This window comes from Acipenser ruthenus, unplaced genomic scaffold (genome assembly GCF_902713425.1).
Source record: "Acipenser ruthenus unplaced genomic scaffold, fAciRut3.2 maternal haplotype, whole genome shotgun sequence".
Lineage (NCBI taxonomy): Eukaryota > Metazoa > Chordata > Actinopteri > Acipenseriformes > Acipenseridae > Acipenser > Acipenser ruthenus.
In genome coordinates, this window is record NW_026707695.1 from 512 (window position 1) to 26,205 (window position 25,694).

The window sequence follows — 25,694 nt, forward strand, 5'->3', positions numbered from 1 at the left end:
GAAGTTCTGGATGACGAAGGCATTAAAACGTTTCTCTGCTAACTTGACTTTCTCTCTCAGTCTCTTCTGGTTTGGAGTTTCTGATCCAGTGAAGTTCTGGATGACGAAGGCATGAAAACATTTCTCTGCTAACTTGACTTTCTCTCTCAGTCTCTTCTGGTTTGGAGTTTCTGATCCAGTGAAGTTCTGGATGACGAAGGCATGAAAACATTTCTCTGCTAACTTGACTTTCTCTCTCAGTCTCTTCTGGTTTGGAGTTTCTGATCCAGTGAAGTTCTGGATGACGAAGGCATTAAAACGTTTCTCTGCTAACTTGACTTTCTCTCTCAGTCTCTTCTGGTTTGGAGTTTCTGATCCAGTGAAGTTCTGGATGACGAAGGCATTAAAACGTTTCTCTGCTAACTTGACTTTCTCTCTCAGTCTCTTCTGGTTTGGAGTTTCTGATCCAGTGAAGTTCTGGATGACGAAGGCATTCAAATGTTTGTCTCTCTGTCTGAATCTCTGTTTCTCTCTCTTTCTCTCTCTCTACCTCCCTCCCCTCCCGCACCCCAAAAAGGGCAACTGGAAGTCGAGACCCCTCAGGGTCGAGCTCTGGAACCCTGAACAGCAAAACAGTACCCCCTGGGAGAAGAAAGCTGTATAGCGCTGTTCCTGGCAGATTGTTTGTGGTCATCAAATCTTACCAAGCACAAACAGAAGGAGAAATCTCACTGAGCAAAGGAGAAAAGGGAAAAGGTGAGGAGAGGAGAGGGGAGAGGAGAGAGGAGAGGGGAGAGGAGAGAGGAGAGGGGAGAAGGAGGAGAGGAGAGAGGAGGTGGAGGGAGGGAGGGAGAGAGAGGAGGAGAGGAGAGAGGAGAAGAGAGAGGAGAGGAGAGAGAGGTGAGAGGAGAGGGGAGAGGAGAGAGAGGTGAGAGAGGAGAGAGGAGGTGGAGGGAGGGAGAGGGAGAGAGAGAATGGGGCTAGGGTTATGTTTAGAGAGAGAGGGAGAGAATGGGTTTTGAAATCAGTATTTTGAAGGAGAGAGGGAGGGAGGGAGGGAGGGAGGGAGAATGGGTTTTGAAGTCAGTATTTTGAAGGAGAGAGAGAGGGAGAGAGAGAGGGAGGGAGGGAGGGAGGGAGAATGGGTTTTGAAGTCAGTATTTTGAAGGAGAGAGGGAGGGAGGGAGAATGGGTTTTGAAGTCAGTATTTTGAAGGAGAGAGAGGGAGGGAGGGAGGGAGGGAGAATGGGTTTTGAAGTCAGTATTTTGAAGGAGAGAGAGGGAGGGAGGGAGGGAGGGAGAATGGGTTTTGAAGTCAGTATTTTGAAGGAGAGAGAGAGGGAGGGAGGGAGGGAGGGAGGGAGAATGGGTTTTGAAGTCAGTATTTTGAAGGAGAGAGAGGGAGGGAGAGAGGGAGGGAGAATGGGTTTTGAAGTCAGTATTTTGAAGGAGAGAGAGAGGGAGGGAGGGAGGGAGAATGGGTTTTGAAGTCAGTATTTTGAAGGAGAGAGAGAGGGAGGGAGGGAGGGAGAATGGGTTTTGAAGTCAGTATTTTGAAGGAGAGAGAGAGGGAGAGAGAGAGGGATAGAGGGAGGGAGAATGGGTTTTGAAGTCAGTATTTTGAAAGAGAGAGAGGGAGAGAGGGAGGGAGGGAGAATGGGTTTTGAAGTCAGTATTTTGAAGGAGAGAGAGGGAGGGAGGGAGGGAGGGAGAATGGGTTTTGAAGTCAGTACTTTGAAGGAGGGAGGGAGGGAGGGAGGGAGGGAGAATGGGTTTTGAAGTCAGTATTTTGAAGGAGGGAGGGAGGGAGGGAGGGAGGGAGAATGGGTTTTGAAGTCAGTATTTTGAAGGAGAGAGAGGGAGGGAGGGAGGGAGGGAGAATGGGTTTTGAAGTCAGTACTTTGAAGGAGGGAGGGAGGGAGGGAGGGAGGGAGAATGGGTTTTGAAGTCAGTATTTTGAAGGAGGGAGGGAGGGAGGGAGGGAGGGAGAATGGGTTTTGAAGTCAGTATTTTGAAGCCGGTCTCTTCTGGTTTCAGTGCTCAGTATCGGGGAAGGAGGATTCTGGGAAGGCACGGTCAAAGGTCGGACCGGTTGGTTTCCTTCGGAATGCGTCGAGGAGGTGAAAACCCACGAGACGAAACAAGGTGAACGCCCTGTCTGCAAAGAACTACAGCTCCCAGCATGCCTCAGCACCCGCCCTGACAGAGAGGGACGCTGGGAGCTGTAGTTCTGAAGTCACTGACACACAGAAGGCTACAATAAACGGCTGAACAGTTTATAATGATTAAATATAATACTAGTTACTAAGCGTAGCAATACGAACTACAGCTCCCAGCATGCCTCAGCACCCGCACCGACAGCGAGGGATGCTGGGAGCTGTAGTTTTTGTTCTGCTTCTGTATAATATATAAAACAATGGCTATTGAAAATTACTTGATTTTAAAAAAAAACTTTTTTCTGTGTTTTATCAGAGAGTCGCAGTGAAAAAGCAAAAAGGCTTTTTCGTCATTACACTGTGGGGTCCTACGACAGCATGGAGGCACCCAGGTAAGAACAGAACTACAGAACAGGGCATTCTGGGAGCTGTAGTCTCCTGACACACCCCACAGCTGCCACTGAGCTCACACTGAAGACCCTGAGAAAGACTTCTAGTCGTTAGTCATTGAATTCACACTGAAGACACTGAGAAAGACTTCTAGTCGTTAGTCATTGAATTCACACTGAAGACCCTGAGAAAGACTTCTAGTCGTTAGTCATTGAATTCACACTGAAGACCCTGAGAAAGACTTCTAGTCGTTAGTCATTGAATTCACAGTGAAGACCCTGAGAAAGACTTCTAGTCGTTAGTCATTGAATTCACACTGAAGACACTGAGAAAGACTTCTAGTCATTAGTCATTGAATTCACTCTGAAGACACTGAGAAAGACTTCTAGTCGTTAGTCATTGAATTCACACTGAAGACCCTGAGAAAGACTTCTAGTCGTTAGTCATTGAATTCACACTGAAGACACTGAGAAAGACTTCTAGTCGTTAGTCATTGAATTCACACTGAAGACACTGAGAAAGACTTCTAGTCGTTAGTCATTGAATTCACTCTGAAGACACTGAGAAAGACTTCTAGTCGTTAGTCATTGAATTCACACTGAAGACACTGAGAAAGACTTCTAGTCATTAGTCATTGAATTCACTCTGAAGACACTGAGAAAGACTTCTAGTCGTTAGTCATTGAATTCACACTGAAGACCCTGAGAAAGACTTCTAGTCGTTAGTCATTGAATTCACACTGAAGACCCTGAGAAAGACTTCTAGTCGTTAGTCATTGAATTCACACTGAAGACCCTGAGAAAGACTTCTAGTCGTTAGTCATTGAATTCACACTGAAGACCCTGAGAAAGACTTCTAGTCGTTAGTCATTGAATTCACACTGAAGACCCTGAGAAAGACTTCTAGTCGTTAGTCATTGAATTCACACTGAAGACGCTGAGAAAGACTTCTAGTCGTTAGTCATTGAATTCACACTGAAGACGCTGAGAAAGACTTCTAGTCGTTAGTCATTGAATTCACACTGAAGACCCTGAGAAAGACTTCTAGTCATTAGTCATTGAATTCACTCTGAAGACACTGAGAAAGACTTCTAGTCGTTAGTCATTGAATTCACACTGAAGACCCTGAGAAAGACTTCTAGTCGTTAGTCATTGAATTCACACTGAAGACCCTGAGAAAGACTTCTAGTCGTTAGTCATTGAATTCACACTGAAGACCCTGAGAAAGACTTCTAGTCGTTAGTCATTGAATTCACAGTTTTTCTGTTTCATTTGCTTCTGTTTTGCTCTGAGCTTCTCTGAACAGCTTTGTTCATTTCATTCAAGACTGTCCCTTCCATGTCTCTCCTCTTTTCCTCTCTCCTCCCCTTCTTCTTCTCTCCTCTCTCTCTCTCTCTCTCTCCCATAGCTTATCCATATGTTACCACTGAGTTAATTAAGGTCATTTAGAAGGTCAGTCAAACTGGGTGAGAGAGGAGAGAGAGGAGAGAGAGAAGAGAGAGGAGAGGAGAGGAGAGGAGAGAGGAGAGAGGAGAGGAGAGGAGAGAGAGGAGAGACAGGAGAGAGGAGAGAGGAGAGAGGAGAGAGGAGAGAGAGAAGAGAGGAGAGAGAAGAGAGGAGAGAGGAGAGAGGAGAGAGAGGAGAGAGGAGAGAGGAGAGAGAGGAGAGACAGGAGAGACAGGAGAGAGGAGAGGGGAGAAGAGGGGGGTTCCCAATAAAGTGTCCAGACAATTGATTTTGACCCCAATCCAGCAGTCCTCCACTACAGTGCTTGTGAATGAAATTCTCATTGAGATTCAGAGGACTCACATTTCACTGAAGTGCTTTTACACTGAGGGAAGATCCACAGCAATGAAACATGCAGAGAAAACTAATAAATAATAATAATAATAATAATAATAATAATAATAATAATAATAATAATAATAATAATAATTCAGCCCCCCTGAGTTTCAATAGCCATAGTTTTATATATTATACAGCCACACCAAACACGATTCAGACAGCCCCCCTGAGTTTCAATAGCCATAGTTTTATATATTATACAGCAACACCAAACACGATTCAAACAGTCCCCCTGAGTTTCAATAGCCATAGTTTTATATATTATACAGCAACACCAAACACGATTCAGACAGCCCCCCTGAGTTTCAATAGCCATAGTTTTATATATTATACAGCAACACCAAACACGATTCAGACAGTCCCCCTGAGTTTCAATAGCCATAGTTTTATATATTATACAGCAACACCAAACCCGATTCAGACAGCCCCCCTGAGTTTCAATAGCCATAGTTTTATATATTATACAGCAACACCAAACACGATTCAGACAGTCCCCCTGAGTTTCAATAGCCATAGTTTTATATATTATACAGCAACACCAAACACGATTCAGACAGCCCCCCTGAGTTTCAATAGCCATAGTTTTATATATTATACAGCAACACCAAACACGATTCAGACAGTCCCCCTGAGTTTCAATAGCCATAGTTTTATATATTATACAGCAACACCAAACACGATTCAGACAGTCCCCCTGAGTTTCAATAGCCATGGTTTTATATATTATACAGCAACACCAAACACGATTCAGACAGTCCCCCTGAGTTTCAATAGCCATAGTTTTATATATTATACAGCAAACACGATTCAGACATGGTGTTATATTGTCTTTCTTTGATTTTGAAGTGTCATCCCTCTATCCCTTCACCTTTTTCCTCCATCTCAGCTTTCCCATTCCCTCCATCCCTCACCACTCTCCCCCTCTCCTCTCCCCCCTCTCTCCGTTTTCCTAATCTACCGTCGCCCCCCCGACGATGCTAACAGCATGCTTCCGTTTGTATCCCTCCCTCCCTCCTTCTCTCTCTCTCTCTCTCTCACACACACACAGGCAACGCACGGCGTATTATAATCCATTCAAGAAACACACAAGCATCAAATCTGTCCATATATATATATGTATATATATTTCATTGAATCGTTTCAAATCATTTCTGTATCGCTTTATTATTTTACCGATTCCTGTGCAGTCTTCCATTCGTTTGCCCACAATGATGTAAGTACCGTTACTTCGTAATAATTTATATTGCATATAGTATCCTTTTTTTAACGCTTCGGTGAGAGAGAGGAGAGAGGGAGGAGGGAGGGAGGGAGAGAGAGGGGGAAAGGGGGAGGGAAGGACTAGGAAGAAGAAAAAGGAGGGAGGGAGGGAAGGATGGATTAACAACGAGAAAACGCCAAACAGAAAACGATTTCTTTTGTTGTTTTTTTAAAAAAAAATTTTAATTCTGAATAAATAAAAAAAACTACAACCCGGCTTGGCGTTTCAACGCCACCTCCGCTCCCCCCTCTATCCATCCCTCTATCTCTCTCTCTCTCTCTCTCTCTCTCCGTCTATCCATCCCTCTATCTCTCTCTCTCTCTCTCCGTCTATCCATCCCTCCCTCCCTCTCTCTGTGTCGCATCTTTCCCTCACCCCTCCCTCCTTCTCGTAATGTATCGAGAGTGTGTTTTAGTAGCGAAGCAATGTGACAAGGCGACATTAGTATCTTACCCAGCGTGTTTATATATAATAATATATATATGTATATAAATACACATATAAGCTAGCTAGCTAGTATTATTATTATTATTATTATTATTATTATTATTATTATTTAGAATGTGTAACCGGAACTAGCTTTGATTGATGCATTATAATTGTTATTATTATTATTATTATTGACTGGTTGGGCTTGATTTGGATACAAACAAATCAAACCGAATATAAAATCGGTTTTTTTTTTTAAAAAAATATTTCTTTTTTTATTTTAAAGGATGGGAATGCGCGCTTCTTGGTTAAAATGGGACTCGCTTTCACACTCGGTAGCGGCACCTGCCGTTTTTACAACTAGGGTTATTATTATTAGTAGTAGTATTATTAGTATTATTAGTGTTAATATTAATAGTTTTGCTGTTATTGTCGTTTTTATTTCCGAAGTCGCTTTACACAACAGTATGGCCTACAGCCGCGCCGTGTCTCAGTCCGCCCCGCGTTCGAGTTCCTCGTCCCCCCACAACGCGCGGCTCCGATTCGGGATGCCGATTCCGCGCCGCGCCGATGTCTCTTCATCTCCTCCTCCTCCTCCGTCGTCTTCTTCTCGTTCTTCTTCTCCTCCGTCCTGCACCCCGTCCTCTCGCTCGTCCTCTGCTTCTTCATCTCCTCCTCCGGAGAACTCTTTCGCTCTTTCTTCAAGTTGGCCGTCTCTTGCCCCGAAGCGGCGCAATGTGTGGTTTGTTTACAGGTAGATAATAACGCGGCACCTGGATTCATTAATTCATTCATTACCATCCAAACTACCCTCACCCCTCCTCCCTCCATGCTTGTAGTACTGCTCAGACTTTACAATGCTTCCCTATGCTTTACCAGACCTCTCTGTGCTTTACAATGCTTCCCTATGCTTTACCAGACCTCTCTGTGCTTTACAATGCTTCCCTATGCTTTACCAGACCTCTCTGTGCTTTACAATGCTTCCCTATGCTTTACCAGACCTCTCTGTGCTTTACAATGCTTCCCTATGCTTTACCAGACCTCTCTGTGCTTTACAATGCTTCCCTATGCTTTACCAGACCTCTCTGTGCTTTACAATGCTTCCCTGTGCTTTACCAGACCTCTCTGTGCTTTACAATGCTTCCCTATGCTTTACCAGACCTCTCTGTGCTTTACAATGCTTCCCTATGCTTTACCAGACCTCTCTGTGCTTTACAATGCTTCCCTATGCTTTACCAGACCTCTCTGTGCTTTACAATGCTTCCCTATGCTTTACCAGACCTCTCTGTGCTTTACAATGCTTCCCTATGCTTTACCAGACCTCTCTGTGCTTTACAATGCTTCCCTATGCTTTACCAGACCTCTCTGTGCTTTACAATGCTTCCCTATGCTTTACCACACCTCTCTGTGCTTTACAATGCTTCCCTATGCTTTACCAGACCTCTCTGTGCTTTACAATGCTTCCCTATGCTTTACCAGACCTCTCTGTGCTTTACAATGCTTGCCTATGCTTTCCCAGACCTCTCTGTGCTTTACAATGCTTCCCTATGCTTTACCAGACCTCTCTGTGCTTTACAATGCTTCCCTATGCTTTACCAGACCTCTCTGTGCTTTACAATGCTTCCCTATGCTTTACCAGACCTCTCTGTGCTTTACAATGCTTCCCTATGCTTTACCACACCTCTCTGTGCTTTACAATGCTTCCCTATGCTTTACCAGACCTCTCTGTGCTTTACAATGCTTCCCTGTGCTTTACCAGACCTCTCTGTGCTTTACAATGCTTCCCTATGCTTTACCAGACCTCTCTGTGCTTTACAATGCTTCCCTATGCTTTACCAGACCTCTCTGTGCTTTACAATGCTTCCCTATGCTTTACCAGACCTCTCTGTGCTTTACAATGCTTCCCTATGCTTTACCAGACCTCTCTGTGCTTTACAATGCTTCCCTATGCTTTACCAGACCTCTCTGTGCTTTACAATGTTTCCCTATGCTTTACCAGACCTCTCTGTGCTTTACAATGCTTCCCTATGCTTTACCAGACCTCTCTGTGCTTTACAATGCTTCCCTATGCTTTACCACACCTCTCTGTGCTTTACAATGCTTCCCTATGCTTTACCAGACCTCTCTGTGCTTTACAATGCTTCCCTATGTTTTACCAGACCTCTCTGTGCTTTACAATGCTTCCCTATGCTTTACCAGACCTCTCTGTGCTTTACAATGCTTCCCTATGCTTTACCAGACCTCTCTGTGCTTCACAATGCTTCCCTATGCTTTACCAGACCTCTCTGTGCTTTACAATGCTTCCCTATGCTTTACCAGACCTCTCTCTGCTTTACAATGCTTCCCTATGCTTTATTACACTGTGCTGTGTGATTTTACTGCAGGACTCTTATAAGGGTTAGTTTAGCCTGTTTTTAATGTGGATTTTATAATGAGCTTGACTGCATTTTGGAGAGGAGGGAAAGAGAGGGGGAGGTGAGAAATGGACATGAGGAGAGAGGAGAGAGAGAGGAGAGAGAAGAGAGGAAAGAGGAGAGAGAGCTTGGTTTGTCTGCAAACCTTCCACTAGGGGGCAGAGTGTTGCAGGTTCTAATCAGACACACCTGAGCTTGTTAGCTGGACACACTTGGGGCTGATCAAGCTGGGAGCAGTAAAACCTGGACTGGATCACACTGCTGTGGAATAGGAGTCTGATTCCCAGCCCTGTATACACACACACACACACACACAGACACACACACAGACACACACACACACACACAGACACACCCACACACACTTGTATTACTGAGATAAACTAACTCTCCCTTTCATTATTTCCTTCTGTCTTCACAGCGATTATATTATCAAAGAAAAAACCGTGCTTTTGCAGAAAAAAGATAATGAAGGATTTGGTTTTGTACTGAGAGGCGCTAAAGGTAAGATACTCTCTCCCCTCTCTCCTCTCCTCTCTCCTCTCTCTCCTCTCTCCTCTCTCTCCTGTCTCCCCTCTCCTCTCTCTCCTCTCCTCTCTCCCCTCTCCCCTCTCTCCTCTCTCCCCTCTCCCCTCTTCTCTCTCCTCTCTCTCTCCTCTCTCCTCTCTCTCCTCTCTCTCCTCTCCCCTCTCTCTCCTCTCCTCTCTCTCCTCTCTCCTCTCTCCTCTCCTCTCTCCTCTCTCATCCTCTCTCCTCTCCTCTCTCCTCTCTCGTCCTCTCTCCTCTCCTCTCTCCTCTCTCCTCTCCCCTCTCTCTCCTCTCTCCCCTCTCCTCTCGCCTCTCTCTCCTCTCCTCTCGCCTCTCTCTCCTCTCCTCTCCTCTCCTCTCTCTCTCCACTCTCTCCTCTCTCTCTCTCTCTTCTCTCCCCTCTCTCTCCTCTCTCTCTCCTCTCTCCTCTCTCCTCTCCCCTCTCTCTCCTCTCTCCTCTCTCCCCTCTCCTCTCGCCTCTCTCTCCTCTCTCTCCTCTTCTCTCCCCTCTCTCTCCTTTCTCTCCTCTCTCTCTCCTCTCTCTCCTCTCCCCTCTCTCCTCTCTCTCCTCCCTCCTCTCCTCTCTTCTCTCTCATCCTCTCTCCTCTTCTCTCTCGTCCTCTCTCCTCTCCTCTCCTCTCCTCTCTCTCGTCCTCTCTCCTCTCTCTCTTCTCTCCTCTCTCCTCTCTCCCCTCTCCCTCCTCTCTCCTCTCTCCTCTCCTCTCTCTCGTCCTCTCTCCTCTCACTCTCTCACTCTCTTTCTCAGCTCAGACCCCTATTGAAGAATTTACCCCAACTCCTGCCTTCCCTGCCCTCCAGTATTTAGAATCTGTGGACGAAGGGGGCGTGGCCTGGAGAGCCAATCTACGAATGGGAGACTTCCTCATTGAGGTGAGGGCGGGGACTACAGAACAGTGCATCCTGGGAGCTGTAGTCCTCTTACACCAACCACAGCTGTCATTGAATTCACTGAGAAAGACAGGGTAAACTACAATGTGATACAAAAACTACAGCTCCCATCATGCCTTTACACTAGCAGGCACAGTAAGGGATGCTGGGAGCTGTAGTTCTTTCTATTATAAAGGCATTTCTCTCCCTGCAGGTCAACGGTCAGAATGTGGTCAAAGTCGGACACAGACAAGTGGTCAATATGATCAGGCAGGGGGGCAATAATCTGCTGCTGAAGGTCGTCATGGTAACCAGGAACCCCGAAATAGAAGAAGCGTCACGAAAGAAAGGTACCCCCAAATTTATTTTAACGGAGCTCTCACCATCTTTAAAATCCATTCTTTCACCTCTTATTAGCTTTATTAAAAGGATCACTGACCCCTCCCTTTAAAGGAGCGCTGACCATCTTTAAAATCCATTCTCTCACCTCTTATTAGCTTTATTAACAGGATCACTGACCCCTCCCTTTAAAGGAGCGCTGACCATCTTTAAAATCCATTCTCTCACCTCTTATTAGCTTTATTAACAGGATCACTGGCCCCTCCCTTTAAAGGAGCGCTGACCATCTTTAAAATCCATTCTCTCACCTCTTATTAGCTTTATTAACAGGATCACTGACCCCTCCCTTTAAAGGAGCGCTGACCATCTTTAAAATCCATTCTCTCACCTCTTATTAGCTTTATTAACAGGATCACTGGCCCCTCCCTTTAAAGGAGCGCTGACCATCTTTAAAATCCATTCTCTCACCTCTTATTAGCTTTATTAACATGATCACTGACCCCTCCCTTTAAATAAGCGCTGACCATCTTTAAAATCCATTCTCTCGCCTCTTATTAGCTTTATTAACAGGATCGCTGGCCTCTCTCTTTCTTTCAGTAACCCAACAAAGCAAAAAATTGCCTCCCCCTGCAATATCTCTTCGATCCAAATCGATGACCTCAGAACTTGAAGACATGGGTGAGTATTTTGGGCAGACAGACAGACAGACAGGGGCTCTGCAATGGCAATGGCAATAATGGTTCTGTGTTACACTGAGAGGCAATGGTAGCACAAGTACAGGGCAGCTGCAATGGGATACCGTTGGGAGAATTTGTTTGGGTCACTGGCTAGCTTGATGAACCTTCATTTGTAATTATTGTGTGTGTTTTTGTTTTGAATTATTTCAGCCCAGGTCCATAACTTTCACACGTGGCGTACCTGAGTGAGTCACTCCTGCCCCCGAAATATACCCCCCCCCACCTCCCCCCACACCCCCCCCACCCCCACCTGGGGATCCGATCGACCCAACTCAGAACCGATCAGATCAATAACCTCTAAACTGTAAACTCTCCCGCCTTGTCCCTTCTCTATCGTCTGTAATCAATAATCTGGATTATTCAGTCTCTTTGACCCTCCCCCTCTCCTAGAATCCTTTAATCTGGAGTCTGTCATCTATACCCGAAAATCAGTCGTGTATCGTCAATAATATTAACGGGTGCAAATCCTGTGACCTGGTGTCTGGTATAGATAACTCAATCTCTCTCCTGTAATCTGGTATAGATAACTCAATCTCTCTCCTGTAATCTGGATTAGATAATCTTGCTCTGCAATCTATAATTACCCCTGAGACTCAGAACTGCCCCCTGCCCACTTGCCCCCAACGCCCCCCCACCCCCTGCCTCCTGCCCCCTCTTTGTAACCCCCCCCTTACAATTGCTCCTGCAAAATCAAAGCATGGTGCAAGCAACCCAGTATATACCAGCACTGCCTCTATATACCCCTTATATACCCCTTATACACTCCCATATACACTCCCATAGACTCCCATAGACTCTCATAGACTCCCATAGACTCCCACAGACTCCCATACTCCCATAGACTCCCACAGACTCTCATAGACTCCCACAGACTCCCATAGACTCTCATAGACTCCCATAGACTCCCACAGACTCCCACAGACTCCCACAGACTCCCACAGACTCTCATAGACTCCCACAGACTCCCACAGACTCCCACAGACTCTCATAGACTCCCATAGACTCCCATAGACTCCCACAGACTCCCACAGACTCTCATATACTCTCATATACTCTCATAGACTCTCATAGACTCCCATAGACTCTCATAGACTCCCACAGACTCTCATAGACTCCCGTAGACTCCCGTAGACTCTCGTATACTCTCGTAGACTCCCACAGACTCCCACAGACTCCCACAGACTCTCATATACTCTCATATACTCTCATAGACTCTCATAGACTCCCATAGACTCCCATAGACTCCCATAGACTCTCATATACTCTCATATACTCTCATATACTCTCATATACTCTCATAGACTCCCATAGACTCTCATAGACTCCCACAGACTCCCACAGACTCCCACAGCCCCTCACAGCCCCTCACAGCCTCTCACAGCCCCTCACAGACCCTCACAGCCTCTCACAGCCTCTCACAGCCTCTCACAGACCCTCACAGCCTCTCACAGCCTCTCACAGCCTCTCACAGCCCCTCACAGCCTCTCACAGCCTCTCACAGCCTCTCACAGCCTCTCACAGACCCTCACAGACCCTCACAGACCCTCACAGCCTCTCACAGCCCCTCACAGCCCCTCACAGCCTCTCACAGCCTCTCACAGCCCCTCACAGCCTCTCACAGCCTCTCACAGCCCCTCACAGACCCTCACAGACCCTCACAGACTCTCACAGACTCTCATAGACAGTAACTGGTCATCTCTAAACCCTCTGTATAATGTATAATGAATCATCTCTAATGATCTGTGGTTAAGGTCCAGACTCCTAGATCAGTTCAGTGTCCAGTTGTGATGTCTCTGCTGATTTCATGCCTGTCGTTTTATTTCATTTTCAATGCTGTGCTTCATGGATACGGACAGTGGAGAAAGGTAGGGGCTGCACATAGAGATGCCTATTAAAATATCTGTCTGTCTGTCTATCTATCTATCTATCTATCTGTCTATCTATCTATCTGTCTATCTATCTATCTGTCTATCTATCTATCTATCTATCTATCTATCTATCTATCTATCTATCTATCTATCTGTCTGTCAATCTATCAACTATCTGTGTGTCTGTCTATCTCTATCTATCTGTGTGTCTGTGTATGTGTCTCTCGTTCTCTCCTCTCTCCTCTCCTCTCTCTCTCTCCTCTCTCTCTCCTCTCTCTCTCTCTCTCTATATTGATTTGAATTCATTGTTCTTCTCTCACTTAGCGTCTCCATGGAAGAAAAAGACAGGTTAGTGAAACTAGCAATTCTTCTTCATCTTCTTCATCATCTTCTTATTGCTATTATTACTCAGTTTGCTGGCAATACACTAGTTGTGCACGGCCGCGGGTGCAGAGGCATGCTGGGAGCTGTAGTCCTATAGCCAGGGCTGGAGCGATTCACTGTGTCTCGATGAATCGCGATGCTTTCTTTACATGATGTGTCGTAATAGAGGTCTGTATCGCTTGTGATAGGAGACCGCAGCATAAAGAACTACAGCTCCCAGCATGCCTCGCCATGGCCGCGGGTGCAGAGGCATGCTGGGAGCTGTAGTCCTATAGCCAGGGCTGTCCCGATTCACAATACAATAACTACGGCAGCGCAGCTCGAACTGAAGAGCAGCTCCTGAACTCACAGTCAAAGAAACACAAAACTATATATAAAAAATATACCTGAAATAAAAACACACATTCTCACAGTTTTATTTTCAATTCTGTTTCAGATTACGATTCAAACCAAACGACAGAAAAGAAAAGGACTGTCTACCAAATGGCACTGAGTAAGAAATTCATTGATTTTGTTTCTACAATTAAATTGTATTCAATATTAAGACCCTGTATTCAATATTAAGGTCCTGTATTCTGTATTAAGGTCCTGTATTCAATATTAAGGTCCTGTATTCAGTATTAAGGTCCTGTATTCAGTATTAAGGTCCTGTATTCAGTATTAAGGTCCTGTATTCAATATTAAGACCCTGTATTCAATATTAAGGTCCTGTATTCAATATTAAGGTCCTGTATTCAATATTAAGGTCCTGTATTCAGTATTAAGACCCTGTATTCAATATTAAGGTCCTGTATTCAATATTAAGGTCCTGTATTCAGTATTAAGGTCCTGTATTCTGTATTAAGACCCTGTATTCAGTATTAAGGTCCTGTATTCAATATTAAGACCCTGTATTCAATATTAAGGTCCTGTATTCAATATTAAGGTCCTGTATTCAATATTAAGGTCCTGTATTCAGTATTAAGACCCTGTATTCAATATTAAGGTCCTGTATTCAATATTAAGGTCCTGTATTCAATATTAAGGTCCAGTATTCAATATTAAGGTCCTGTATTCAGTATTAAGACCCTGTATTCAGTATTAAGGTCCTGTATTCAGTATTAAGACCCTGTATTCTGTATTAAGGTCCTGTATTCAATATTAAGACCCTGTATTCAATATTAAGGTCCTGTATTCAGTATTAAGGTCCTGTATTCAGTATTAAGACCCTGTATTCTGTATTAAGGTCCTGTATTCAATATTAAGACCCTGTATTCAATATTAAGACCCTGTATTCAGTATTAAGACCCTGTATTCAGTATTAAGGTCCTGTATTCAGTATTAAGGTCCTGTATTCTGTATTAAGACCCTGTATTCTGTATTAAGACCCTGTATTCTGTATTAAGGTCCTGTATTCAATATTAAGGTCCTGTATTCAATATTAAGGTCCTGTATTCTGTATTAAGGTCCTGTATTCAGTATTAAGGTCCTGTATTCAATATTAAGGTCCTGTATTCAGTATTAAGGTCCTGTATTCAGTATTAAGGTCCTGTATTCTGTATTAAGGTCCTGTATTCAATATTAAGGTCCTGTATTCTGTATTAAGGTCCTGTATTCTGTATTAAGGTCCTGTATTCAATATTAAGGTCCTGTATTCTGTATTAAGGTCCTGTATTCAGTATGAAGAACCTGTATTCTGTATTAAGACCCTGTATTCTGTATTAAGGTCCTGTATTCAATATTAAGGTCCTGTATTCAATATTAAGGTCCTGTATTCTGTATTAAGGTCCTGTATTCAATATTAAGGTCCTGTATTCAGTATTAAGACCCTGTATTCAGTATTAAGACCCTGTATTCTGTATTAAGACCCTGTATTCTGTATTAAGGTCCTGTATTCAGTATTAAGGTCCTGTATTCAATATTAAGGTCCTGTATTCAATATTAAGGTCCTGTATTCAGTATTAAGACCCTGTATTCAGTATTAAGACCCTGTATTCTGTATTAAGACCCTGTATTCAATATTAAGGTCCTGTATTCAATATTAAGGTCCTGTATTCAGTATTGAGGTCCTGTATTCAATATTAAGGTCCTGTATTCAATATTAAGACCCTGTATTCAATATTAAGACCCTGTATTCTGTATTAAGGTCCTGTATTCAATATTAAGGTCCTGTATTCAGTATTAAGGTCCTGTATTCAATATTAAGGTCCTGTATTCAGTATTAAGGTCCTGTATTCAGTATTAAGGTCCTGTATTCAGTATTAAGGTCCTGTATTCTGTATTAAGACCCTGTATTCAGTATTAAGGTCCTGTATTCAATATTAAGGTCCTGTATTCAATATTAAGACCCTGTATTCAGTATTAAGGTCCTGTATTCTGTATTAAGGTCTTGTATTCTGTATTAAGGTCCTGTATTCTGTATTAAGGTCCTGTATTCAGTATTAAGGTCCTGTATTCAGTATTAAGACCCTGTATTCAGTATTAAGGTCCTGTATTCAGTATTAAGGTCCTGTATTCTGTATTAAGGTCCTGTATTCAATATTAAGGTCTTGTATTCAATATTAAGGTCCTGTATTCTGTATTAAGGTCCTGTATTCAATATTAAGGTCCTGTATTCAATATTAAGGTCCTGTATTCAGTATTAAGACCCTGTATTCAATATTAAGGTCCTGTATTCTGTATTAAGGTCCTGTATTCAATATTAAGGTCCTGTATTCAATATTAAGGTCCTGTATTCAGTATTAAGGTCCTGTATTCAGTATTAAGACCCTGTATTCAGTATTAAGACCCTGTATTCAATATTAAGGTCCTGTATTCAGTATTAAGGTCCTGTATTCTGTATTAAGGTCCTGTATTCAATATTAAGGTCCTGTATTCAGTATTAAGGTCCTGTATTCAGTATTAAGGTCCTGTATTCAGTATTAAGGTCCTGTATTCAATATTAAGGTCCTGTATTCAGTATTAAGGTCCTGTATTCAGTATTAAGGTCCTGTATTCAGTATTAAGGTCCTGTATTCAATATTAAGGTCCTGTATTAAGTATTAAGGTCCTGTATTCAGTATTAAGGTCCTGTATTCAATATTAAGGTCCTGTATTCAATATTAAGGTCCTGTATTCAGTATTAAGGTCCTGTATTAAGGTCCTGTATTCAGTATTAAGGTCCTGTATTCTGTATTAAGACCCTGTATTCAATATTAAGGTCCTGTATTCAGTATTAAGGTCCTGTATTCAATATTAAGGTCCTGTATTCAGTATTAAGGTCCTGTATTCAGTATTAAGGTCCTGTATTCAATATTAAGGTCCTGTATTCAATATTAAGGTCCTGTATTCTATATTAAGGTCCTGTATTCTGTATTAAGACCCTGTATTCAGTATTAAGACCCTGTATTCTGTATTAAGACCCTGTATTCAATATTAAGGTCCTGTATTCAGTATTAAGGTCCTGTATTCAGTATTAAGGTCCTGTATTCAATATTAAGGTCCTGTATTCAGTATTAAGGTCCTGTATTCTGTATTAAGGTCCTGTATTCAGTATTAAGGTCCTGTATTCTGTATTAAGACCCTGTATTCAATATTAAGGTCCTGTATTCAATATTAAGGTCCTGTATTCAGTATTAAGGTCTTGTATTCAGTATTAATTTTTTATTTTCTTTCAGATAAACTCGATGAAATCTTGGCAGCTGCCCAGCAGACGATCAGCGCTAACGAGAGTTCGGGGTCACGGGGTCACGTGACCGCTGGGAAACGAGATCGGGCGCCGGGGCGAGGGTTTTTTTCGACGGAGGTTCGAGATTAAAACACACGCACACACACACACGCACGCACACGCACACGCACACGCACACACACAGTGATAATAATTGCTTTTTGCTTTTAAACCCTTAACAGCCCAGTTTTGACCAGTCCGGGATTGGGGTGATGTCATCGAGTTCTGGGGTCCCCTACGAGCGCCCCTCGTTCCTCTCAGGGAACCCCCATCATGCTGGTATGATGTTACGTCAAAAATCTATCGGTGAGAAATCGCTGTCTGTCTGTCTGTCCGTCCGTCTGTCCGTCTGTGCGTTAACGGAGCGCTGACCATCTTTAAAATCCATCCTCTCACCTCTTATTAGCTTTATTAACAGGATCACTGACCCCTCCCTTTAAAGGAGCGCTGACCATCTTTAAAATCCATTCTCTCGCCTCTTATTAGCTTTATTAACAGGATCACTGGCCCCTCCCTTTAAAGGAGCGCTGACCATCTTTAAAATCCATTCTCTCACCTCTTATTAGCTTTATTAACAGGATCACTGACCCCTCCCTTTAAAGGAGCGCTGACCATCTTTAAAATCCATTCTCTCGCCTCTTATTAGCTTTATTAACAGGATCACTGGCCCCTCCCTTTAAAGGAGCGCTGACCATCTTTAAAATCCATTCTCTCACCTCTTATTAGCTTTATTAACAGGATCACTGGCCCCTCCCTTTAAAGGAGCGCTGACCATCTTTAAAATCCATTCTCTCACCTCTTATTAGCTTTATTAACAGGATCACTGACCCCTCCCTTTAAAGGAGCGCTGACCATCTTTAAAATCCATTCTCTCACCTCTTATTAGCTTTATTAACAGGATCACTGACCCCTCCCTTTAAAGGAGCGCTGACCATCTTTAAAATCCATTCTCTCACCTCTTATTAGCTTTATTAACAGGATCTCTTTCCATGTTCATGTTTCTGGGTTTATGTCGGTCTGTCTGTCAGTGTTATGTGTTTGCTCTTATGAAATAAAATAACAAGAAATACATATATAAAATGTACAGACAGACAGACAGACAGACAGGCAGCCAGAGAGACAGACAGGCAGACAGACAGACACACAGACAGACAGGGGCTCTGCAATGGCAATGGCAATAATGGTTCTGTGTTACACTGAGAGGCAATGGTAGCACAAGTATAGGGCAGCTGCAATGGGATACCGTTGGCTGATTTCGTTTGGAGGGGGGCGAACTTTCAATCCTCTCTCTCTTCTCCTCCCTCCATCCCTCCTCCCTCCATCCCTCCTCCCTCCATCCCTCCATCCCTCCCTCCTCCATCCCTCCATCCTCCCTCCATCCCTCCCTCCTCCATCCCTCCTCCATCCCTCCATCCCTCTTCCCTCCATCCCTCCCTCCTCCATCCCTCCATCCCTCCTCCCTCCATCCCTCCATCCCTCTTCCCTCCATCTCTCCTCCCTCCATCCCACCATCCCTCCATCCCTCCTCACTCTATCCCTCCTCCCTCCATCCTCCCTCCATCCCTCCCTCCTCCATCCCTCCTCACTCCATCCCTCTTCCCTCCATCCCTCCTCACTCCATCCCTCCTCCCTCCATCCCTCCCTCCATCCCTCCCTCCAGGAATCACCGAAGAGGAGAAACAGTTTCTGACCCCTCCACCAGCGAAGATCACTCGAAGCCTTTCTGTCCCGGGATCTGAAGACATCCCCCCTCCCCCAACCACAGCCCCCCCCGAACCTCCTTACACCCCCGGACCCTCCACGGGCTGGGGGGGGGGAGGAGGAGGAGGAGGGGGCAGAGAGCAACACTACCAGCAGCCTTACCTCCCCTCTCTCCATTCAGCCAACCAGTTCACCCAGCCGGCGCAGTCAATGGGACGCAGCCAGAACGCCGACCCCAAATCTCAAAGGGGCCCCAAAGGGGGATCCGGACAGCCCCCCAAACACCCGGGGGGCAGAGCGGAGCTGCCCAAATCCGGGGGTCCCGGTCTGGGGGAGAGGGAGAGACTGAGGAGGTCTCACAGCAATGTCCAGCCAGAGGCTCCTCAGCAGCACACAGGTGAGCCAGCGGGTGATTACAAAAACAGATTACAGATTACTTCTGATAGATTACAGGGGCTCGGTTCAAGGTGAAGGATTCCGGGTTGTAGATTTTTGTAGTGTAGAAGTTTGGCATTATCACCCTCTGAATATTGAATGAACTAGTTCTGTTTAATATTCAATTGCTTACCTCTCTCCCTGACCCCGCCCCCTTTATCTGACCCCTCCCCCTCTCACTGACCCCGCCCCTCTCTGTGACCCCGCCCCCTCCCCCCAGGCTCATTCAGAAGCTTTGTATCCCCCTCTATATAGAATGAACTCCCTCAGCTTCATAGTCCAATGAAAGCTGCTGAATAATGTTCCCTTGTTAACATATTGAATTCCACACCCTCTATATAGAATGAACTCCCTCAGCTTCATAGAGTCCAATGAAAGCTGCTGAATAATGTTCCCTTGTTAACATATTGAATTCCACCCCCTCTGTATAGAATGAACTCCCTCAGCTTCATAGAGTCCAATGAAAGCTGCTGAATAATGTTCCCTTGTTAACATATTGAATTCCACCCCCTCTATATAGAATGAACTCCCTCAGCTTCATAGAGTCCAATGAAAGCTGCTGAATAATGTTCCCTTGTTAACATATTGAATTCCACCCCCTCTATATAGAATGAACTCCCTCAGCTTCATAGAGTCCAATGAAAGCTGCTGAATAATGTTCCCTTGTTAACATATTGAATTCCACCCCCTCTATATAGAATGAACTCCCTCAGCTTTATAGAGTCCCCGCCCCCTCTATATAACCCCGCCCCTCCCTCTGACTCCGCCCCTCCCTCTGACTCTTGGCCAGAGCTGTAGTTTTGTAAAATCCTGAATGTAACTATTGTTTGAAAAAAACTTTAAAAAGTTCTATAGTATGTTTTTACTATTTGTACCTGTGAGTACTGTGCAAAGAACTACAGCTCCCAGCATGCCTTGCTATCAGTGCTGGTGCTGAGGCATGTTGGGAGCTGTAGTTCGGCAGTTCTTTAATACAGCAAAGCTATTTGATTGCCATTCTTAGTAGCTGCTATTCTATTTAATCATTATAAACTGTGCAGCTGTTTGTTTTAGCTTTCTCTGCGCTAAAGAACTACAGCTCCCAGCATCCCTCGCTGTCAGGGCAGGTGCTGAGGCATGCTGGGAGCTGTAGTTTTTTTTTCTCTTTCTTTTGATTATTTCCCTGGTTGCCCCAGTTGCTTACGTTTCTTACATTTTTTTTCTCTTTTTTTCTTCTTGGTCTGAAAACAGGAGGAGGGGGAGGGGGAGGGGGAGGGGGAGGGGGAGGGGGTGCAGGGGGGCGCCCCAGCTCCAGCAGTGGGGGCAGCGGTGGGATCAATCCGTACTCCTCCAAGCCCCAAAGGAGGAAAGCACAGCTGGTGAAGCAGGGGAAGGTGGAAGGAGGGACGCTGGGAGAGAGGGGAGGAGGAGGAGGAGGAGGAGAGAGGGGAGGAGATAGAGGTGAGAGGGGAGGAGAGAGGGGAGAGAGAGGAGGTGAGAGGGGAGGAGAGAGGGGAGAGAGAGGAGGTGAGAGGGGAGGAGAGAGAGGAGGAGAGAAGGACCTCAGAAAGCTAACCCCACAGCAGCCTCGTCATCACCACAGCCTGAGTGCGCAGCCCTCCTTGGAGAAGAGCTCCATCGCCATCCCCACCATCATCATCAAAGCGCCGTCCACCAGCAGCAGCGGCAAGAGCAGCCGGGGCAGCAGCGTGGAGATCGAGCCCCTGAACGAGGCGGCCGCCCAGCCCGGCCCACGCTCCCGGGGAAGCAGCGTGGATTACACCAGCCAGTTCGGGGCCGCCATCGTAGGGGCGGCCAGGAGAGACCGAGAGAGGCGAGTCACCCCCACCCTGAAACCATCCCAACCCAACCCAACCCAACCTCAACCTCAACCTCAACCAAACCAATACCCAACCCAAACCCAACCCCAACCCAACACCAACCCCAACCCAACACCAACCCAATCCAACACCAACCTCAACCAAACCCAACCCAACACCAACCCCAACCAAACCCAACCCAGCCCAACCTCAACCCCAACACAACCCAACCCAACCCAGCCCCAACCCCAACCCAACCCAACCCAACCTCAACCCCAACCCTAAAAACAACCCAAACCAACCCCAACCCCAACCCAACACAACCCAACCCCTACCCCAACCCCAACCCCAACCCCAACCCAACACAACCCAACCCCTACCCCAACCCCAACCTCAACCCCAACCCAGACCCAACCCCAACCTCAACCCCAACCCTAAAACCAACCCAAACCAACCCCAACCCCAACCCAACACCAACCCAACCTAACCCCAACCCTAACCCCAACCCAACCCAGACCCAACCCAACCCAACCCCAACCCAGACCCAACCCAACCTAACCCCAACCCTAACCCCAATCCAACACAACCCCAACCCCAACCCAACCCCAACCCCAACCCCAACCCAACCCCAACCCCTACCAAACCCGACTTTATAGAATGAATATATAGACTGAACTCATTTAGGTTCATAAAGTGCTGTATACCAAAGTCTCAAGCCACCAGTGTTAAACCAATAACTGGGCAAAGAACTACAGCTCCCAGCATCCCTCGCTATCAAAGCAGGTGCAGAGGCATGCTGGGAGCTGTAGTTCTTCATGCTGCTGTCGTTGTAACTGTCATCGATCCCCAGGTTCCAGGAAGCCAGGCGAAAATCCTCGTCCCTCTTCCTGTCCACCGACGAGGAGTCCAGCCCTCAGCCGCCCCCATCCCCCCGGCTGCGCCCCTCCAAATCCATCGACGAGGGCATGTTCTCTGGAGACAGCTACTTCCAGCAGGGGCGGGGCGGGCCCCCGGATCACTTCGGGCCCCTGGCACACCCCTCTGAGCCCCGTTCCGTCCCCGCGGATTTCTACGGCCGGGCGACGGCTTTCATCCACCCGCTGACCGGGAAGGTGCTGGACCCCTGCTCCCCCCTCGGGCTGGCTCTGGCGGCCAGGGAAAGGGCTCTGAAGGAGGGCGGGGCCGCGGGGGGAGGGGGAGGGGCCCCGGAAGAGAGGGAGAGGGGGAGAGGAAGAGGGCGGAGGGGGGAAGGAGGAGCGAGAGAAAGGACTTCCTCCCAGCCGGCTTTGGTCCCTTCTCGTCAGCGGGGTGCGGAGCAGCAGCAGCAGCAGTCGGCCGCGTGGATTTCGAGACCTCAGTCGCCCAGGAATTTCGGGGTCCCCCCTGGGGGCAGGTGGGACCGGAGGGAGAGCGGAGAAGGGGGCGGCCGGGGCTCCTCCCGGGTGCGGTTTTCGGAAGACGAGGAGCTGAAACGGAAAGGGGACGAGGACAGACAGCGGCGCCCGTCCTGCAGCAACAACGGAGAGGCGCCGAAAGACCCCACAGCCGGCGGCGCCGTGGGGGGAGGCAAAGGGGGCCTGGGGCTGATGGTCCTGCCCCCCCCGGCCCCCTCGGTCGACGCGGACGACGAGTTCGTTTTCGGGGACCCCCTCCCGCCCCCCTTGGAGTTCGCCAACAGCTTTGACCGCGGCAACAGCCATCGCCCGTCCGCCTTGAGAACTTCCGAGGATCCGCCCCCGTCCCTCTCCTCGATCCTCCCTCCGCCCCCTCCCCTCCCCCTCGCCTCCCTGACCCTCGGCAGCACCCCCCCGTCCTCCGCCACCCCCCTGCCCTCCCCGACCCACCCCCCCTCGCCCCACGCCGGAGATTCAACCGCCTCCAGCCTGACCTCTTACGACAGCGAGGTGGCCAACTTGACTCAAGCCCCTCCTCCTTCTTCTTCTTCGTCTGCCACCCACCAATCCGCCGGCCGGAATCTCGGAGCTGACTCCTCCCCCCCTGTGCAGGCTCCTCCTCCTCCTCCTCCCTCCCAGCCCCCTGCTAAAGAGGCCCACGTCAATTTTTCCGACGTGGTTTGCTCAATTCAGATCGCTCCGACTTCGCAAGGGGAGAACGTGGAAACGGTGACCGATTCTGGCATCGAGGAGCTGGACAGCCGGAGCAGCAGTGACCACCACCTAGAAACGGTCAGCAGCTTCTCCACCTTGTCCAGTTTGTCTGGTGGAGGGGGAGGGGGAGGGGGAGGGGAGGGGGCGGAGCTCCTGGACTCCTACCTCGCCTATCTGGACGGCCAGTCCTTCGAAATGGACAAGCCCCCCTTCCCGACGCACCCCCAGAAACAGCGCCCCAGACCTCACTGCCCGACCAGGACGCTGGGAAGGCATCCCACGGCTACCACCAACGACAGTTCGTCCCAGGCCAATTTCGGAGCTCCAGAGAGGCCCAAGACGCCCGACCGGAAGCAGGTGTGGGCCCCCCACCCTGACGAGTCGGCGCCCCCCCAGCCGCAGCCCCAGCCGTCCCTGTATTTCCACCCCCCACCCCCGGCCCACGTTCTCAAGGGAGGAGCCATGTCCAGCATGAAGGCCAGTATTATCAATGAGCTCAGTACCAAACTGCAGCTGATGGGAGGGGAGACGTGGACCAGACCATCTCTGGATTCAGCAGGGGGGGGGACGGGCTCCTTGGGATCGCAGCAGCGGATTGGCAACAGGCACAGGTAACGGGCCGGACCATTTTTGTTACCACTTATATATATTTTTTTTTGCGTTGCTTTGACTGTGAGTTCAGGAGCTGCTCTTCAGTTCGAGCTGCGCTGCCGTAGTTATTGTATTGTGAATCGCTCCAGCCCTGGATATAGGACTACAGCTCCCAGCATGCCTCTGCACCCGCGGCCATGGCGAGGGATGCTGGGAGCTGTAGTTCTTTATGCTGCGGTCTCCTATCACAGTACAAATCATTTCAACACGTCAATTCAGCTGCCTGCCGTAGACTAATGTGGACGAGATCATCTTTATATTAGCGATAGCGCCATCTAGTGCACAGCTAGTGTACTACCAGCAAAGTACATATTTATTGAAATGTATTATTATTATTATTATTATTATTATTATTATTATTATTATATATTTAATTTGTTTTGCTAACTCTCTCCTCTCCCCTCTCTCCTCTCTCTCTCCTCTCTCTCTCTCTCCTCTCTCCTCTCTCTCCTCTCTCTCCTCTCTCCTCTCTCTCTCCTCTCTCCTCTCTTCTCTCTCCTCTCTCTCCTCCCTCCCCCTCCCCTAGACTCTCCCAAGATTCCCCAACCCTCAGCCCCCCCCAAAAGCCCTCCCCCTGCCCCTCCCCCCCTCCCACCTTCCAGTCCTGGTCTCCCCCTAAACCCCAATCCCCCCTCGCCTCCCCCTACTCCCCCACGGCTCCCCCCCTCTCCTACCTCCCCAGCTCCCCTGCCCCCCCTCACCACAGACCCCCTCACCGTCACAAAGCCCTCGACTTCCATCACGTGTCCCGTTCGGTGGAGCGCGTCTCCAGCCCCGCACGACACCGGAGGTCTCCCCTCCCGCTCGCATCCCAGCTCCCCCAGTCGAACCGACCCCCGCCCAGCCCCCCGCGCCCCTCCTCCCTCCCCCTCCTCCCCTCCTCCTCCTCCCCCCCGCTCTACCCCTCCCTCTTCGACCTGCGGGGCTCCCCTGCCCATCGCCGGCAGCTGGGGGACCCCTATTTCTCCCCCTCGCCCCCTCTCCTCCCAGAACCCTCTTTTTCCTCGTCCCGCTCCCTCTCCCCGACCCACTTCCTGTCGGAGGCTCCTCCCCCTTCCCCTCTCCTCCTCCTCTCTCCTCTCCTCTCCCCCCCCGACAAGCCCTTCTCCTCCAAGCCCCTCCCGTACTGGTCCAAGTTCGACGTCGCGGACTGGCTGGAGTATTTGAACCTGGCGGAACACCGGGAGCGTTTCCTCGACAACGAGATCGACGGGTCGCATCTGCCCTCGCTCAGCAAAGAGGATTACTGCGATCTGGGAGTGAACCGGGTGGGGCACCGAATGAATATAGAGAGAGCTCTGAAGAGAGTGCTGGAGAGGTGATAGAGAGAGAAGAGGAGAGAGAGGAGAGGGGGAGAGAGGAGAGAGGAGAGAGAGGAGAGGAGAGAGGAGAGAGAGAGGAGAGAGAGGGGAGAGAGAGGAGAGGAGGAGAGAGAGGAGAGGAGAGGAGAGAGAGAGGAGAGAGGACAGGAGAGAGGAGAGAGAGGGGAGAGAGGAGAGGAGGAGAGAGGAGAGAGAGAGAGGGGAGAGAGAGGAGAGAGAGAGGAGAGAGAGAGAGGAGAGGAGGAGAGGGGGGAGAGAGAGGAGGGGAGAAGATCAATTTTTCGGACAATTTTTAATTCCTGATATCTTGACTGTGATTGAAGATTCGTTAACAGAATCAGCTGTGATCGATGACTTTGGACCCAAATCAGCTGCTATCTGCTGTCGTTTGATGATTTAATAACAAAATCATCGGATATCCGACTGGGATCGATGATTTATATCAGAGAAAGTCAGCTGCTGCGCTGTGATGTTTGACTGACGTTTCGTTTGAGATGTGATTCTGGAGGAGAGACCAGAGAGGCGATCAAGAGGAGAGAGAACAGAGAAGAGGGATTTTTGACAATGTTTCATGAAAATCTGCTCATGTCTGGTTATCTATGAACAAAATCAGCTGATATTTGACAGAATGGTATGATTGATTAACAAAATCAGCTGATATGTGACTGGTGATATTTGATTATGTGATTTGGGGGGAGGGAGGGAGATATTTGAATGTATTCAATGATATTTGATGAAATCTCGTGCTATGTGACAATGTTCCATAATCTGGGGCGACT

At 47.6% G+C, this 25,694-nt stretch overlaps 1 protein-coding gene across 1 annotated transcript; it reads left to right on the top strand.

The window, feature by feature from the left end:
- Window positions 1-556: 556 nt before the first annotated feature.
- On the top strand, window positions 557-24,983 carry LOC131728049 (SH3 and multiple ankyrin repeat domains protein 1-like; the record flags this gene model as incomplete). The annotated part of the gene is given in 16 exon segments (XM_059019265.1): window positions 557-735; window positions 2,017-2,124; window positions 2,452-2,527; window positions 8,892-8,974; window positions 9,765-9,889; window positions 10,101-10,236; window positions 10,823-10,903; window positions 13,155-13,178; window positions 13,651-13,707; window positions 16,850-16,977; window positions 17,082-17,205; window positions 18,560-19,070; window positions 20,089-20,141; window positions 20,266-20,848; window positions 21,685-23,553; window positions 24,120-24,983. Coding segments are annotated over 16 exon segments (4,933 nt in total), but the record flags the coding sequence as incomplete, so codon positions are not given.
- Between the last annotated feature and the right edge of the window lie 711 nt (window positions 24,984-25,694).